Consider the following 19,751-nt stretch of genomic DNA (forward strand, 5'->3'; position numbering starts at 1 on the left):
ATATTTTATTATCAGCCAATAAAATGACAGCTATTAATCTATTTATATTATATTCAGCAGTAAACCCTGCCCGCAAGGATATACATTTTTCCCGCTGAAGCCGGAGTCTCACCCCTCCACTTTATTATAGCAGTCAGTGAAGCAGGATGCACTCTTGCCGGACGAAATTTATTTTTGTGCGTGTTTTGATACATGATAAATGCTTAAAGTGGAACTTCAGCTTTATTTTATATTACAGAAAAGCACTCCTTGTATTGGTGCTGCAGCAATAACTTATAGGAGAGTAAAGTACACCCACAGCCCCCATTAACCCCCACCCAGTACATGTAACAGTCTGTAGACAAGTTCTTTGGCTGTGTTCTATACTTGGTGCTGCTGAAGAGTGTTGGTTTCTACGACAGGTCCTCTTTCCACATACGGCCTTGGTTTATTCACTCGCCGGTTGCCGTATTTGACATAACGAAGCAAATTCAATATGGCGGCAGGGGTCATTCCTTGAATGCGAGAAGCTGCTCCGATCTATAAAGAAAGTTTATTTAAGTGATCGTATGGCTTTCATTTTTTTTTTTTTTTTATAAAAGAATAAACATGTTATACTTACCTGCTCTTGTAATGGTTTTGCACAGAGCGGCCCTGATCCTCTTTTTCTGGGGTCCCCCGCTGGTGCTTCTGGCTTCTCCTCTTCGCCAAATTCCCCCATAGAAAGCCGCTTTCTATGGGGACTCTCATGCAAGTTTGATCCCGAGCCACACTGCCTGCATCTATAGACACTGACAACGTGGCTTGGCCGTGACCCCCCCCCCCACCTCGTCACAGAATCTGACTGACAGCAATGGGAGCCAAAGTTGCTAAAATGCAATTTCCTATTGGTTAATACTGCAACCCTGTAACTAGAACACACACACACGGACAGGATGGTAAAGCAATTGCAAAGAGTCTAATAATTCTAATTATTTTAACCCCTTCAAGCCCTTTATCACCTCCCTGGCATCCCTTAAATAAGTTCTGAAAGCTCGGGGTGGAAAGGATCGGCGATCATGTGACCACTGTGACTGGCTGTCACAATGGTCACATGATCGGGAGCCGGTCCCTCCACAGGTTAAAAGTGTTTGTAAAGACAGTAGTTTTTTTTTTACCTTAATGCATTTTCTGCATTAAGGTAAAAAACCATCTGCAAGTAGCTCCCCCCTCACCCCCCCCCCCCCAGCAATCTCTAAACCTACCTAAGCCTGACCTTGATCCAGCGATCTGCATGATAGCAGAAGCTCTCTTCTCGCTCTCCTTCCTCATTGGCTCAGAGACAGCAGCGGGAGCCATTCAATCACAGCCGGTGAGTAGGGAGCAGGGGGTGGGGCCGAGTCAAGCTCTGTGTGTTTTATGGACACACAGAGCAGGGCTCGGGAGCGAGCATGCACGAGTGCCCCCATAGCAAGCCACTTTCTTTGGGGGTACTTGGTGGGGGAAGGGGGAGCCAGGAGCACTAGCCTGGGACCTGAAAGGAGGAGGCTTAGGGCTGCTCTGTGCAAAACCAACTGCACAGAACAGGTAAGTATGACATGTTTATAATTTTAATTTTAAAATAATCTGAAGCTTTACAATCACTTTAAGGAAGACCAACTTACCGTTTCAGGCCGACTCTGCGTCAGTTTCTCTCGAACTTCATAAGACAGGACGGCATCGAGGCTCATGTAATCCAAATCTTCTGGCAAAGTCAAAGACTCATCTTTCCGAATTTCAGCGATATCCTTCTTCTGGAAAGCGATGTGCACTTCATACATGGCTAAAAAGATAACCAGGGAAAAAAAAGTTTACTTATCAAATAAATAATGGATTCCGAACAAAACTCCACTCAAAACTTTATCCTTTTATTGATAGAGTTAGGAAAGGTTAGAATATCAGATATATATATATATATATATATATTTATTGCTGCCTGTGACTACCTATGCCAGTGATCTGCATTCCCCTTTTTTCTTGCCCTGGTCTGATAGGAACAAAGAGAGAGAGGGTAAATATTTCCAGTGGAGTCAAGGACTGCATTCAAAAGATGAAGAGAGACTAAGGGGTCTATTTATAAAATATTAATTGCACAAATGTCAGAAACATTCATGCAAGCTGAACTAAATTTCACTGCATATTGTTGGAATAGATTAACTCCTGTATCATTAGCTCCATCTAGTGGCCCAAATGCAGTATTGTTTTCTAAAATATATCAAAGAGAAAATATACTGAATTTTGGCCACTAGATGGAGTTGAAGATACAGAAGTTATGCTATTTGAAAACATACAGTGAAGTTTTGTTCACTGGGGGAGGGTACGCTCCCGCCCCGACTAGGCAGCAGAGATGCCGATCCACGGGGCCGGCGGCCGAGATTGCCCCTGGGCACCCGCGATCGCTCCCTGCTGAGAGAGGACTGTCAGATGTTGTAAACACAGCTGACTGCTATTCTCTCTGAAATGATCACAGAGCGTCTGTGACCCTTCTATATAGGATCACAGGTCTCTATGGTCATTTCACAAGTCCCTCCCCCATACAGTTAGAAAACACTCCCCTAGGCTCACACTTAACCGTTTGATCACCCACTGTGTTAACCCCTTCCCTGCCAGTGTCATTATTACAGTAACGTACATATCTTTAGCACTGATTACTGTAGTAATGTCATTGGTCCCCCCCAAAAGTGTCAAAAATGTCAGTTAAGGGTCCAATCTGTCCGCCGCAATGTTGCAGTCCTGCTAAGAATCGCAGATCGCCGCCATTACTAGTAAAAAAAGAAAAAAAAGACAAATCTTTCCCCTAGTTTGTAGACGAGATAAATTTTGCGCAAACCAATCAAAATACGCTTATTGGGATTTTTTTTTTTTTTTTTTACCAAAAATATGTAGCAGAATACAAATTGGCCTAAAAGAATGAAAAAAATAGATTTTTAAATTTTATATAGATGAATGTGAAAAATATTGCTTTTTTTTTTTCTTTCGGAATTGTTGCTCTTTATTCGTTTATAGCGCAAAAAATAAAATCAAATACCACCAAAAGAAAGCTCTATTTGTTGGAAAAAAGGACATCAATTTTATTTGGGTACAGCGTCGCACGACCGCACAATAGTCCGTTAAAGTAACGCAGTGCCGAATCGCAAAAAATGGCCTGGTCATTAAGGGGGCAAAAATCTTTCGGTCCAGAAGTAGTTAAAAATTAAACCTTTTTTTTAGTTTGCTTTGTTAAACATTTTTACACCTTTAACACATATTTACATGTTTCACATTGAAAAAAGCACAAAATGTAAAAAAATATATAATTATTTAATTTGTAAAAAAACTTTTCAATGCATTGTACCATTGCTGACAGCTAAAGTGAAAACAAAACAGTTGCGGCACTAAAAAAAAAAAAAAAAAAGAATTGGTACTCGTAAAAAAAAATTGTATAGGGGCATCCCTAATCAAAATGGCTTGATGGGGTGGTAGCAAACAGGCGTGGCGCAGTTCCTTCAAACCTCGGCTCCTCCTAGAGACTAAAGCCCCGTACACACGTACCGATCGTCAGCCGAACGATCGGCCGTCTTTTGTCCAGGGCTGTCGTGTCTGTTGAAAACTGCAAAAGACTGCACACGAATTTTGTCGGCCAACAACAGCCGACTGCAGAAGTGATGTCATGTGATGGTTAACTTTCCTTGTCTTTTTTCTTCTCTGAGCATGCCCAGTCTTGCTAATCTGCTGTCTGTCAGCCGAAATCTGTACTGACTGACGAACAATCGGCCGTTCTGGTGACGGCCAACAAAAATTTTAATGCCTGCACGACAGATTCTGTTTGGCCGAAAATGCGCTGTCGGCTGTCGGAAACATCATACTAACAAGCCTACAATCGGCCGATCGGTCGAATATTTACGGCCGACAATCGGTACGTGTGTACGGGGCTTTAAAGGCTGCAGATTCCTCTGTGTACTGTAAACCGCTGGAGGGACAGTCAGCACTTGGGTAAACCTCAAATGGCAATATCCTTTATTGAAATGACATGTAACAATTGTAAAACAGCCAACGCGTTTCGGCAATCAACCATAACTAAGGCCTGACAGCTGAAACGCGTTGGCTGTTTTAAAAACTGTTTCATGTCATTTCAGTAAAGGATATTGCCATCTGACGTTTACCCAATTGCCGACTGTCCCTCCAGTTGATGAGGTGGAGGAGTGGGTATCCCTAGACAGCTGCATTTATATGCAGACCATTCTAGGTAAAGCCCACCCATAATGCTGAGCCCCCATAATTGAAAAAACAAACAAACATTTAATGAATGGAAGGGGCAGACCAAGGATGGTCAGAATGGGGAAGAAAGGGCTACATGATGCTTGACATCCTCCAGCCAGGAAAGGAGGCGGGCTCTATAGGACTTGCTGCAGCTTCTAATGCACATTACCCACTTCAGCTCTGGAAGGTTTTACCCCCTTAACCACTTTACCTCCGCCCACAGTAATATTACTGCGGCAGAGTGGCTCGTTATCGTCTCATGACGTAGTACTATGTCGTCAGACACTCCCCCTTCTGGGCGGCGCTTGCGCGCCGCCGGAGGCTTGCTCCCACTGTTTTCGGTCACAGCGGGAGTCGGGCCAGGGGAAGAGCAGCGGCGATCGCCACTGCTCATCCCCGATCGTCGGGGATCTAGTGTGGAGATCCGCCTGCCTGTGTAAACACAAGCGGGTGGATCTCCCAAGTGACAGGGAGTGACAGATCGGAGTGTTCAGCATAGCTGGACATCCGATCTGTCCTTCTGTCACACAGTCACCTCCCCCCCCACACGTCAGTAAGCACCAGGCATACATTAACCCCTCCCTCTCCAATAAAATTAACCCCTTCCCTGCCAGTGTCATTTTTACAGTAACAGTGCATATTTATAGCACTATAGTGTGGGGGTGAATAGTTGGAAAACGGCGCTACCTAATGCATGTGCAAAGATGCGGGTGAGGAGGAAAAAAGTGCTTAGTGCGTGCAAAGTGACATATAGATAGTTGTGTACATAGGTCGATATATATAAAACTTAGGCCAAGACAATAAATAAATAAAATAAAATAAAAGAGAAAATGTGAAGTGTGGTAAAAATGTGTGTTAAAGATGTATATAAAATCAATATTATAGTGATTTCCAGTAGGTACTGCTGAGTAAATGATGATTAATACAATTATTAAATAGGTGAATAATGTAGAATAAATACTGTTGAATAAATAATGTTAGGTAAAAAACGCTGGATGTATTGGTTATAAATCGATCTTAAATCAAAGGAGCAGTGCGGATACTAATTGTATACCTTTTGGGATGTAATTCTCCAGTTTAAACACTAGGTGTCACACTTACCCTAAGACCACAGATGTTAAGTATATGAGCCAAAAGACAGGATGTAGGTGAGATCCTCAAACCTGTCTACTGACGGTCCCCTCGGACCCAAAAAGATCCCATCTGGGTACAAAAGGGAGAAAAGAGAAAAGCTACTCAGTGTGATAAGTGTGGATCGGGTATACAATGTGATAGTAGCGACTCACGCTTGGGTAGATGCAGCAGATCCCTTCAGATATTGGCAGTCTGCGCCAAGGAAGCTCCTGCGTTCCAAGCCTAGGCGAGCTGCGGACCGGAAGTGACGTGGGTTTCCGCCCTACGTACGTTTCGTCATAGGACGTCTACGGGGAGCGGTACCCGTCAGTCGACCTCATCGTCCATAAATAGCCAGAGTCATCCCATCAGCCAATCATTCGCCCTGATACACACCTGAGGATGATTGTACGATAATGGAAAAATGGTGGAGTGTACAGGCTTATTATGGGATGTCTCTCTAGGCTATAGTGATCATCATAATAGATCATGCTGCCATCTAGTGGATCAATTTTAAATTACAAGGATATAAGAACAAAATTTTATTAGGAACGAATATGTGTAAAAAAATTCCGTAAAAATAATGTGTGTAAGAGGAGGAAATAAAAAATAGCAAATAAAATTAAAAATGGGCATCAGACATTTATTTAAATGTTTTTAATAAGGAAAAAATATAGAAGTGATGGAAAAAGTGTTTTGTGAGACATAAGGGTCCCAAAGAACATTAGTGATAATCTGACCACAAGAAATTATATTGAAAAAAAATAATAATATTTAGTGTTAACGTCGATATATATATGAGTGTGTGAGTATATCCAAATAAAACATTGGTGAAAAGAATAGATGAATAGTATTAGTGGAGTGAAAATGAAAAATGTGTATAGAAATACACCCGTGAAATATTTATGGCTATAATGAAGAGTGGGAAGGGAAGTTTAAAAAAGTCCTCATGAACTGAGGTTAATAAAAACATCCAGCTGTTTGGAAATAACGTGTCCAATTACATTCTGAGATGACAACAGAGGTCCACCCATGGGGGAAATATAATAGTTATTCCTTAGAAAGCTTAAAATGTGGAGTGATGTTGGATGAGAAGGTCAAAAAAAATTCCATAAAAATAAAAATAAAAATAAAAATAGAAGTGGATATCATATGTAAGATAATAAGATAATAAATCAATTGATGCGTTGACTTCCATATCTCTTCAGAGATGGTAATCTTGATAGTAATGAAGAATTGATGTTTAAGCGAAAAAAATTCCAAAAAGGTTAAAAACATTTAGGAGGCGTTAGACAGTCATTTATCAGATAGGAGAAGATCCTCAACATAAAAGATGGTATATTAATATTACCCAGATGTTAAATGAGGAGGCTAAAAAGAGGATGTCGGATGAGAAGGCTAGAAAAAATCCGCATCACAAATGTCGTAAAATCCATAAGAAATATCTAAAAAAATCAAAAAGTAGAGATGCGTATCGAAAAAGGAAGAAGGCGTGTGGGAACAGGCTTAAAAAATACATATATAAAACATATGTAAAAACATATGTAAAAAATATATATCAAGTAATATAAAAATATAAAAATCGCACATAAAGGATATCATAAAATGTCAGTAAAAAGGGGAAGTAAAACAAGATGTGAAAACAAAATGTAAGAAACAAAACCAAAAGAGGTTAATTCTTGAGGTAAAATCCAAAGGGAATAAAAATGAGTTATGTGTCTGTGATAAAACAATTTAAATCAATGTCGGCATTTAATCCCTCAGGACGGAGAGAACGCATTAAGAAAATCCATTTAGTTTCATTCTTTGATATCATTCTTCTTTTGTTGCTACCTCTCCAATCGTTTTTTATTTTATCAATTCCATAAAAAATCATTCCTGTTGGATTCTGTGCATGAACCTCTTTAAAGTGTCTTGATAGAGTGTGTTTTTCAAATCCCTTTTTGATGTTCTTTATGTGTTCTCTAATTCTTACGAAGAGGGGTCGTGTGGTTCTTCCGACATATTGTAATTTGCAAGGGCATTCCACCACATATGTGACATGTGTACTCGTACATGTGATGGTGTCTTTAATTTTATACTCTGTACCCGTGACATTGGATTTAAAACTTTTTATTTTTTTCTGTTGTTTCCTGTTGTTTCTACAAGGGAGACATTTCTGACATCGGAAGAAACCATTGATGGCTGTAGGTAATAGGATCTTTTTGGGTGGATTAATTACATTATGCACAATTTTATCTCTTAGGGTAGGAGCTCGGCGGTAGATAAATGATGGTCTTGTGGGTAAAAATTGCTTGAGAGTTTTATCTGCTCTGAGAATAGGCCAGTGTTTTCTGATAATTTTTTCCATATCTTTATGTTGCTTGTTGCAATATTTTGTACAAACAAAGGGAGTAGCCATGGGGGCCAGATATGCCCCCAGTGTGGCCAATATTTTTATGCAAAAGTGGGAGGAGGAGCAAGTTTTTAGTGTAGATAGACCTTTTTTAAAATTTTATCGAAGATATATTGATGATATCATTTTAATATGGCGAGGCACCCCAGAATCATTACAAGTTTTCTTTGATGAGATTAGTGATAACGGATATGGAATTACGTTCACGGGAAACTGGGACCTCAATAAAATCGCCTATTTAGATTTGGAGCTCTTTAAAAAGGATGGTAAGTTACAAAGTAAAACCTTCTTCAAAAAAACAGATAAGAATGGGTACATACCTACACGAAGTTGCCACCACCAACGATGGCTAGGCAATATACCCAAAGGCCAATTACTACGAATTAGGAGGAATTGTAGTGACATACAAGACTTCGACAATCAGGCCGATATATTAATAACCAGATTTTTAGAAAAAGGCTACAAGAAGAAGGAACTTGAACATACCAAACAGTTGGTCAGGAAAATGAAAAGAGAGGACTTAATCACAGAAAATAACAATAGAAAGAAAAACAACGGTAACAGCTTTGAGTATGCATTTATTACAGGCTTCAACAAGCAACATAAAGATATGGAAAAAATTATCAGAAAACACTGGCCTATTCTCAGAGCAGATAAAACTCTCAAGCAATTTTTACCCACAAGACCATCATTTATCTACCGCCGAGCTCCTACCCTAAGAGATAAAATTGTGCATAATGTAATTAATCCACCCAAAAAGATCCTATTACCTACAGCCATCAATGGTTTCTTCCGATGTCAGAAATGTCTCCCTTGTAGAAACAACAGGAAACAACAGAAAAAAATAAAAAGTTTTAAATCCAATGTCACGGGTACAGAGTATAAAATTAAAGACACCATCACATGTACGAGTACACATGTCACATATGTGGTGGAATGCCCTTGCAAATTACAATATGTCGGAAGAACCACACGACCCCTCTTCGTAAGAATTAGAGAACACATAAAGAACATCAAAAAGGGATTTGAAAAACACACTCTATCAAGACACTTTAAAGAGGTTCATGCACAGAATCCAACAGGAATGATTTTTTATGGAATTGATAAAATAAAAAACGATTGGAGAGGTAGCAACAAAAGAAGAATGATATCAAAGAATGAAACTAAATGGATTTTCTTAATGCGTTCTCTCCGTCCTGAGGGATTAAATGCCGACATTGATTTAAATTGTTTTATCACAGACACATAACTCATTTTTATTCCCTTTGGATTTTACCTCAAGAATTAACCTCTTTTGGTTTTGTTTCTTACATTTTGTTTTCACATCTTGTTTTACTTCCCCTTTTTACTGACATTTTATGATATCCTTTATGTGCGATTTTTATATTTTTATATTACTTGATATATATTTTTTACATATGTTTTTACATATGTTTTATATATGTATTTTTTAAGCCTGTTCCCACACGCCTTCTTCCTTTTTCGATACGCATCTCTACTTTTTGATTTTTTTAGATATTTCTTATGGATTTTACGACATTTGTGATGCGGATTTTTTCTAGCCTTCTCATCCGACATCCTCTTTTTAGCCTCCTCATTTAACATCTGGGTAATATTAATATACCATCTTTTATGTTGAGGATCTTCTCCTATCTGATAAATGACTGTCTAACGCCTCCTAAATGTTTTTAACCTTTTTGGAATTTTTTTCGCTTAAACATCAATTCTTCATTACTATCAAGATTACCATCTCTGAAGAGATATGGAAGTCAACGCATCAATTGATTTATTATCTTATTATCTTACATATGATATCCACTTCTATTTTTATTTTTATTTTTATGGAATTTTTTTTGACCTTCTCATCCAACATCACTCCACATTTTAAGCTTTCTAAGGAATAACTATTATATTTCCCCCATGGGTGGACCTCTGTTGTCATCTCAGAATGTAATTGGACACGTTATTTCCAAACAGCTGGATGTTTTTATTAACCTCAGTTCATGAGGACTTTTTTAAACTTCCCTTCCCACTCTTCATTATAGCCATAAATATTTCACGGGTGTATTTCTATACACATTTTTCATTTTCACTCCACTAATACTATTCATCTATTCTTTTCACCAATGTTTTATTTGGATATACTCACACACTCATATATATATCGACGTTAACACTAAATATTATTATTTTTTTTCAATATAATTTCTTGTGGTCAGATTATCACTAATGTTCTTTGGGACCCTTATGTCTCACAAAACACTTTTTCCATCACTTCTATATTTTTTCCTTATTAAAAACATTTAAATAAATGTCTGATGCCCATTTTTAATTTTATTTTCTATTTTTTATTTCCTCCTCTTACACACATTATTTTTACGGAATTTTTTTACACATATTCGTTCCTAATAAAATTTTGTTCTTATATCCTTGTAATTTAAAATTGATCCACTAGATGGCAGCATGATCTATTATGATGATCACTATAGCCTAGAGAGACATCCCATAATAAGCCTGTACACTCCACCATTTTTCCATTATCGTACAATCATCCTCAGGTGTGTATCAGGGCGAATGATTGGCTGATGGGATGACTCTGGCTATTTATGGACGATGAGGTCGACTGACGGGTACCGCTCCCCGTAGACGTCCTATGACGAAACGTACGTAGGGCGGAAACCCACGTCACTTCCGGTCCGCAGCTCGCCTAGGCTTGGAACGCAGGAGCTTCCTTGGCGCAGACTGCCAATATCTGAAGGGATCTGCTGCATCTACCCAAGCGTGAGTCGCTACTATCACATTGTATACCCGATCCACACTTATCACACTGAGTAGCTTTTCTCTTTTCTCCCTTTTGTACCCAGATGGGATCTTTTTGGGTCCGAGGGGACCGTCAGTAGACAGGTTTGAGGATCTCACCTACATCCTGTCTTTTGGCTCATATACTTAACATCTGTGGTCTTAGGGTAAGTGTGACACCTAGTGTTTAAACTGGAGAATTACATCCCAAAAGGTATACAATTAGTATCCTCACTGCTCCTTTGATTTAAGATCGATTTATAACCAATACATCCAGCGTTTTTTACCTAACATTATTTATTCAACAGTATTTATTCTACATTATTCACCTATTTAATAATTGTATTAATCATCATTTACTCAGCAGTACCTACTGGAAATCACTATAATATTGATTTTATATACATCTTTAACACACATTTTTACCACACTTCACATTTTCTCTTTTATTTTATTTTATTTATTTATTGTCTTGGCCTAAGTTTTATATATATCGACCTATGTACACAACTATCTATATGTCACTTTGCACGCACTAAGCACTTTTTTCCTCCTCACCCGCATCTTTGCACATGCATTAGGTAGCGCCGTTTTCCAACTATTCACCCCCACACTATATTCCTGCCCCTAAGTTTCTTAGGGGTTCGGTTGGTGGCTGCAACCTTATATTTTACTGCCTGTCAGTTCTTATCCATAGCGCTGGTTCTCACAACCCCCCGTTTATATTTATAGCACTGATTACTGCAGTAATGTCACTGGTACCCCCAAAAGTGTCAAAAATGTCAGTCAAGGGTCCGATCTGTCCGCCGCAATGTCGCAGTACCGCAAAAAAAAAATCGCAGATCGCCGCCATTACGCGTTAAAAAAAAAAACACCAAAAATGACAGAAATCTTTCCCTTTGTTAGTAAACGCAATAACTTTTGCGCAAACCAATCAAAATACGCTTATTGTGATTTTTTTTACCAAACATAGGTAGCAGAAAACAAATTAGCCAAAAATGTAAAAAAAAAATTGGTTTTTACATCTTTTTTGGGGGGAATTTCATATAAAAAAATGTTAAAAATATTGTTATTTTTTCAAAATAAACGCTCTTTTTTTGTTTATAGCGCAAAAAGTAAAAATCGCACAGGTGATCAAATACCACCAAAAGAAAGCTCTGTTTGTGGGAAAAAAAGGACATCAATTTTGTTTGGGTACGGCGTCGCACGACCGCGCAATTGTCAGTTAAAGTCGCACAGCGCCGAATCGCAAAAAGTGGCCTGGACGTAAGACAGCAAAATACTCCGGTGGTAAAGTGGTTAATGACCAGCCCATTTTTTGTGATACGGCACTGCGTTACTTTAACTGATCATTGCGCGGCCGTGCGACCCAATTAAAATTGTTGTCCTTTTTTACCCCACAAGTAGAGCTTTCTTTTTGGTGGTATTTGATCACCTCTGTGGTTTTTATTTTTTTGCGCTTTAAACAGAGAGCAACAATTTTGAAAAAAAAAAAAAACAATTTCTTTTTTTACTTTTTGCTATAAAACATATCCAATAAAAAAATGCAAATAAAATAAAAACAAATTTAATTTCTTCATCAATTTAGGACAACATGTATTCTGCTAAATTTTTGATAAAAAAAAAAAATCCCAATAAGCGTATATTGATTGGTTTGTGCAAAAGTTATCGCGTCTACAAACTATGGAATATTTTTATGCAATTTTTATTTGTTTTTTTTTTACTAGTAATGGCGGCGAACGGCAATTTTTTTTTAATCAAAAGAAAGGTTTGAGAGAACACACAATAATACATGTTATGGTCCGCACAGTCAAAATATCAGTGCAATACTTATAAAGAAATACAGCTCACAGCCAATGGTAAAAATTCAACAACAGCAGGTCGGAGACCACCTCAGACAGGCGAAGGGGAAAAGAAAAACAACTGAAAGTGGACAGATTCCCTCTTGATTGGCAGGTCATGACCACGGATAATTCCAGTATTTAAAGTAACAACCGTGGGGGCCATACCCGGAGAACTCAGCCACACTCCCCATACTTTAAAGAACTTAGCAGTAGAACCCCGGTGCTGATAGATAGATTTCTCCATGCGGAGAGTGGTGCCCAGTTGTTCTAACCACATCTTGTAGGTCGGGGGGTCCCGGGCCACCCAATGATGAAGAATGAGTAGACGAGCCAGAAACAAGGCCCGCCCCGCTGCTTCTCGTAAATATTTATCCTCCAATATATGCTCTAAAATACCTAAGAGGCATTGTCTGGGATCCTGAGGAATCCCCAATCCCAGGACTCTATTAATAGTGGAAAGCACCCCGACCAATATCTTGGAAGGCTGCGCCGTCTTCCCCAGTCTTCCTGCCGCGGGTCATGGCGGCCCCCCGAACGGAGCATATAAGGTATCAGGTGAGTCAGGGGGATCTCCTGAGCAAGGATCAAGTGGTTGTGGATCGATATCCAGCCGGGGAAAGGATCGTATCACAGGATCAGGTGCGGGAGCTCCATGAGATGGATCCTCTCACATGTCTCGCTCGGCCACGCCCCCCGGCAATTTTTAGTGGGACTACGACATTGCGGCAGACAAATCGGACACCTAAGTGAAACTTTTTTGGGGATCAGTGACATTATTACAGTGATCAGTGTTAAAAATATGCACAGTCACTGTACTAATGACACTGGCAGGGAAGGGATTAACATCAAAGGCGATCAAAGGGTTAAATGTGTCCCTAAGGGGGTGCTTTCTAACTGTGTGTGTGTGTGTGTGTGTGTGGGGGGGGGGTTGCTCTGACTGGATGAAGACAGATATCCGCGTTCCTGCTTAGCATAAACACAAGATCTCTTTCTTCTCCCCGGTCAGAAGGCCGATCTGCCTTGTTTACTTAGGCAGACCACAGTTCTGCCTCTCTCGGGAATTGCAGATGGCCGGCAAACATTTGGTCTGCCCGACCCCCCGACCAGCTCCCCCTCTGTCCAATCATCATGTGATTGTGCCTCTGGTAGCTCGTCAGCGCCACCTAGTGGCTATTGCATGAAATGACGTACAGGTAAGTGATTTAGCGCAATAGAGCCACTTTGACGCAGTCAAATTAGGAAGGTGGCAAGTGGTTATGAAAAGCTCACAGTGTGCAGTGAAATCAGAGCATGAAACTTCAGTACAGAAGAGTCGATACAACTGTGTGAGACTGAAGGTCAGATTTTAGCTTACCTTCTATCTTCAGCCGCTGAGCTATGTCTGGCCTTTCAATGAATCTTTGCAGAAGTTCAGGAAACACTCTGAAAAGAGTACTAGACTCCACTCCATTGTACCTGAGCACATCAAGGGCACTAGAGGAAGAGGAAATCCAACAAGGTTACAAAAAATTCCAATCTATATTATCACCCAGATCTGATAACAAACTCATAAAAGTGAAAACGTAACCTCTTTATGATCTCCTAACATATATGTGCGGGGGCAAAAGACTGAACTTTAGTGTCCACACGCTGTACATGTGCATCGCGGGGCAGGCGATGTGTCTGCGCTGAGAGTGCGCTAACTGCACGCTTCCAGCACATAGACTGTGAGAGGCAGCACTTGGTCCCCACTAATGATCAGCAGCTGGCGGGACCGACTCCCAAACATAGGACCACTGCAACAGCCAATCCTAGTGGTCACTTGATCGGCTGACAGTTCCGGCCTCCCAGCTTTTAGTGCCGGTTCACATTTGTGCGATCACAGAGATCGCATGTAATTCGGAGCGCACTGCTCCTAAAATCACATGCGATCTCTGTGCGGTGCAAATTCAGCCATACAGTTTGTATGGCTGACTTCGCACCGCAATCGCACTAGAAGACGCACAGGACCCTTTTTTTTGGTCCGCAGCAGAATCGGATCGCATGGTGGTTCACACAAGTGCGATCCGATTCTGTGCGAACTTTAAGATCGCACTGCGATATGCAATCTGATCTGGGGGTGTCGTTAACTTCTAATTGACACCCCCAGCGTATCGCATATGGCAGTGTGAACTGCCAGTGGTGCGGATGCGATGCGGGAACACGCTGTATATTCGCAGAGTTCCCGCATCACACAAATGTGAACCGGCACTAGAGCTGCATGATTCTGGCCAAAATGAGAATCACGATTTTTTAGCTTGGAATAAAGATCACGATTCTCTGTGTAACAAAAAAAAATTGGGATAACTTTACTGTTACGTTTTTTTTTTATTCATTAAAGTTTATTAATTGCGTTTGAAAGACTGCTGCGCAAATACAGTGTGACATAAAATATTACAACAATCGCCATTTTATTCTGTAGGGTCTCTGCTAAAAAAAATATATAAAATGTTTGGGGGTTCTAAGTACTTTTCTAGCAAAAAAAAATGATTTTAACTTGCAAGCAACAAGTGTCAGAGAAAGGTCTAGTCTTTAAGAGGTTAAACTTCCTTTCTCCCTGGCAGAGGGAAGGAAAAGGTACAATGTAATCATTTTGTTTATAGTTACTGGGAGACTTAATGCTGATAGGCGTTTGCGGGAGGAAAGATACAATGTAATCATTTTGTTTATAGTTACTGGGAGTTTTCCACAGCTGTTTTCTCTGCTCCCTCAGCTATGCAAAGAATCGAGAATATGTCAGGTTTAGATCGTCAGGGGGGGTGAATCGAGATCGCGATTTTCATACGATTAATCGTGCAGCTCTAACCGGCACTGACACTTTTTAAAAGGGACACCACGGGGGGTAGAAAGGAGCAGCTCCAGGAAAGAAGTAAAACAAAATAAATAGAGAGGCGACGAGAGTGTAGTGACAAATAAATGACATGGGGTCAATTCAATAAGAGATAAATACTGCATGAATTTTTGAGTTAAAATAATGGTATTTATCTATCTCAATTTACTAAAAAACCTGCGCTATTTAACCACTTCTGGACAGGAAGGATTTGCCCCTTAATTACCAGGCCATTTTTTGCGATCCGGCACTGCGTTATTTTAACAAAAAATTGCGCGGTCGTGCGATGCTGTACTGAAGTAAAATTGATGTTCTTTTTTTCCCACAAATAGAGATTTCTTTTGGTGGTATTTGATCACCTCTGAGATTTTTATTTTTTGCGCTATAAACCAAAAAGGAGCGACAATTCTGAAAATAAATAAATAAATAAATATTTTTCACTTTCTCTATATAACATTCACAAAAAAATCAAATCAAAATATCAAATTTTTTCATCATTTTAGGCCAATTTGTTTTCTGCTACATATTTTTGGTTAAAAAAAATCCCAATAAGCGTATTTTGATTGGTTTGCGCAAAAGCTATCATGTCTACAAACTAGGGGAAAGATGTCATTTTTATTTTTTATTTTTACTAGTAATGGCGGCGATCTGCGATTTTTAGTGGGACTGCGACATTGCGGCGGACAGATCGGACCCCTAACTGACATTTTTTACACTTTTGGGGGGGACCAGTGACATTACTACAGTAATCAGTGCTAAAAATATGCATTGTTACTGTAATAATGACACTGGCAGGAAAGGGGCTAACCTAGGGGTGATCAAAGGATTAAATGTGAGCCTGGGGGAGTGTTTACTAACTGTGGGGGGAGGGGCTTGTGAAACGACCATAGGGACCTGTGATCTAATATAGAAGGATCACAGGCGCTCTGTGATCAGTCCAGAGAGAGGAACGGTCAGCTGTGTTTACACCAGCTAACCTTCCTTCTCTCTGAAGGTCAACGGGGGTGCTACGATGATCAGAATCTGCCCAGCAAGGACCACTCCAAAGGAAACCTTACTGATTTGTATAGGTGAGTATTGTCAACCTGTGGAGGGTGAGTGAATATAATGACAGAGGGTCAGACGAGGTAGAATACAGGTGTCTCTGCCAGAGGCTGCCTTGTCCCAACACGAGCAGACAGATATTATACTCTATGATACTCCAGTCAGTGGCTTGACACCTGTATTCTACCTCATCTGACCCTCTGTCATTATATTCACTTACCCTCCACAGGTTAACAAAACTCACCTATACAAATCAGTAAGGTTTCCTTTGGAGTGGTACTTGCTGGGCAGATTCTGATCATCCTAGCACCCCCGTTGACCTTCAGTGCAGCTACTCTCCTTACTTTTTTCTATATTTGCCCTTGATGGGTTTTATTGGAACGGGGCATTCCTCTCCTACCGGTAACTTTTTTACCGTTTTATCGGCAGTTCATTCCAATCTCCTATGAAGACTCTGAGGGCACATTGAGTGTTTGGAACTCTGGCTGACCCATGAAGAAGGGTGCAATACCCGAAACGCGTAGGGTCATTTTCCAGGTTAACTCCACCATGTGTACCCGAGTGTCTTCAATGTTGACTGGTATATGAACTGTCATTGCATGCAACTTTTAACAAGCCCTTGTCTATGTACAATTGCGTTATATATAGTTTTGTATGTTCTCTTTTTTTGTTTCTTTTTTGTATAATAAAGTTGATGATTTTATTGTGACATTCAGTGTCTAGTGGCATTTATAGTCCCACACCCTTGGGGATTTTTTTTGTACACATATTTATCGGGATGATGGCCACTAGCACCGGGTACTAGGTGTTGGGATCATATTCTCCAAGTGACACTGAAGCAATCTTACCCTCAAGGCCGGCTAAAGCTGATGCCAAATCATCCTTGGTGACGTAGGCTGAGACAGAAGCACTAGAAGTGGCTACTATGCCTGACAACCGTAATGGCTCAGATTGGCCAGTCGCTCCTAGCCTCTCAGGGGAGGTTAACACAGAAGATGCACAGATAGGATCTTCCAATCCTGATGGGGGCACATTTGTGCCGATTCCCGCTGTCCCCCCCCCCCACTCCTTTTCTGGAAGGACTTTGCTCCAGACAAGAAAACTTGAGGTACTTACTTTAGTGCAGTCAAAGACTGTACCAAGCTGTAACAGCGTATCACACACAACACAGTTATCCCAAAGTCACAGAACCTGTAATCCGTGCCTGTAAACATCCCCCCAAAGTGACTCACGCACCCAGCTGCAGCTGCTCGGTGTCCCATCCAGCTTCTGATAGAAGCTCACGCCGTCTGGAACACTTCCTCAAATGCCGCCCCTTACTGCGCATGTGCGGCGTGCTACGCCATGTAAACACTCGTGCATGTAAATAGGCTGAATCTGCGCGCGTGATCTCTCGCCGCAGGGATGGCCACCGAAGGTGCTCCCTGAAACTGAGCCACAGAGGGTAAGCGGATGCGCGGGCGGGATGTACAAAGTCCCGCTGCCTGCCAAGCATCAGGGGGGTTGAGAGCAGAAGAATGTAAGGCATCCAAGGTACGCAGGCCACAGCTGAATACACATACTGCCTCTAGTGGAGACATAAAACATGGCACCCGGTATCTGTTCAATTAGAACAGTGCATCATATTTAAAGTGAACTTACCATTCCCGATGCAGGATTCTGCCAATAAATAGAATCCAATCTTCATCCATCACGGTGGGTTCTGTCACTTGTTGACCTTCAAGGACCGGGTTCCCCCTAATTATTGGGGTCACTCCCTTGGACCTGTAGAGCACCCTGCCAGAACGCCTTTGGAGTTAGTCTTACCAAGGCTCTGGATCCCAGGGTCCAGTGCCCAAGAGGGTCACATTACAGGCGATACCTCCTTTCCCTTTACGGAGGCTCAGGTACCATCCTTAGTCTTCCACTTTTGGATGGCTCTGATTACCAATCCCCTTGGATCCAGAGATCTTAACCGGGACTGTAGCATAATCTTTTTCTTTAAAAATATGGAGAGCTTCTCCAACCATGACCATCACCTCTAACACACTGGTGAATAAGGAACTTCCTGTATGGGAGGGGTTATATAGAGGGGGACTTCCTGTCTTTTTGGTTCCCAGTGTCTATTCACCTATAGGTGGTGTAAAAACCCAAACAGTCATTTTATGGCTGCTCTGTGTCCCGTGATGTACGATAAAAAAAAAAAAAAAAATATAGGGATGGTCCAGAGAGTCAGACAGAGGAGGAAAGTGATAGAGGATACTTGACATCCTCCAACCAGGAAATGAAGTGGGCTCTATCTGACTTGCTGCAGCTTCTAATGCACATTCTGAGGAGCTCACAGTAAGAAAGCACTGAACCCCAAAAATATCTCATCAGATCTGGGCATCCCCCCCTACCTGACATTCACTAACCACATATATAGTTACAGATAGCAATACCAGGGTTGGGGGTTACCTGAGCATGCTGGCGCGATTGTTGCTGATTTGCGCCTCTGGGACGAGTTGCAGCCATTTCTGGGGTGCGAATTGTATGGAACGTAGTACATTCAGGCCCTCCTCCAGTGTTTCTTTGGTCCCTCGTGTCCGATCGTACCGCTCCTGAGACACACAGCCCGCTTCCTCGTATCCTGAAAGTTTGACCAGAAAAATACAGTAACGCACTGCGCAAAGGAGGGCGGACCAATGTAAAATGACAGCGTTTCTGGTGGGTCGGGAACATGCATGATTATGCACAGCACATACACTATATTGTCAAAAGTATTGGGACACCTGCCTTTAGACGCACATTAACTTTAATGGCATCCCAGTCTTAGTCCCTAGAGTTCAATATTGAGTTGGCCCACCCTTTGCAGCTATAACAGCTTCAACTCTTCTGGGAAGGCTGTCCACAAGGTTTAGGTGTGAGTCTATGGGAAGGTTTGACCATTCTTCCAGAAGCGCATTTATGAGGTCAGGCACTGATGTTGGACGAGAAGGCTTGGCTTGTAGTCTCCGCTCTAATTCAAAACAAAGGTCCTATCCTATCGGGTTGAGATCAGGACTCTGTGCAGGCCAGTCAAGTTCCTTCACCCCAGACTCGCTCATCCATGTCTTTATGGAGCTTGCTTTGTGCACTGGTGCGCAGTCATGTTGGAACAGGAAGGGGCCATCCCCAAACTGTTCCCACAAAGTTGGGAACATGAAATTGTCCAAAATGTCTTGGTTTGCTGAAGCCTTAAGAGTTCCTTTCACTGGAACTAAGGGGCCAAGCCGAACCCATGAAAAACAACCCCGACATCATAACCCCGAAGTTCCCGTGTTCTCCTGATCATAAGCACAGACCAAGCACTCTCTCAACATAGAAAGCTCTGCCGCCCATGGATGCATAGGTGAAGCGTGTGGGCATTAAAACCCATTTGCTTATGCATTACGTGGGCGGCTAGCTGTTAATTTTTTCTTTTTTTTGCAGACCCAGCTTTCCATGACTTCATGGCTATGCCTCACCAACTCCG

The 19,751-nt window shown here is 41.2% G+C and overlaps 1 protein-coding gene across 1 annotated transcript in view; it reads right to left on the reverse strand.

The window, feature by feature from the left end:
- Positions 1-316: 316 nt before the first annotated feature.
- Positions 317-19,751, reverse strand: part of MTO1 (mitochondrial tRNA translation optimization 1) — a 43,740-nt gene continuing 24,305 nt past the window's right edge. The window contains exons 10-13 of the mRNA XM_082260176.1: positions 18,716-18,887; positions 13,742-13,860; positions 1,623-1,780; positions 317-519 (exon numbers count right to left, since the gene is read on the reverse strand). Coding sequence (XP_082116302.1) covers positions 361-519; positions 1,623-1,780; positions 13,742-13,860; positions 18,716-18,887 — 608 coding nt within the window. The 3' untranslated portion in view covers positions 317-360. The remainder of the gene's footprint in view (positions 520-1,622; positions 1,781-13,741; positions 13,861-18,715; positions 18,888-19,751) is intronic.

This window comes from Pelophylax lessonae (assembly GCF_965119305.1).
Source record: "Pelophylax lessonae genome assembly, chromosome: 6".
In the NCBI taxonomy this organism is placed as follows: domain Eukaryota; kingdom Metazoa; phylum Chordata; class Amphibia; order Anura; family Ranidae; genus Pelophylax; species Pelophylax lessonae.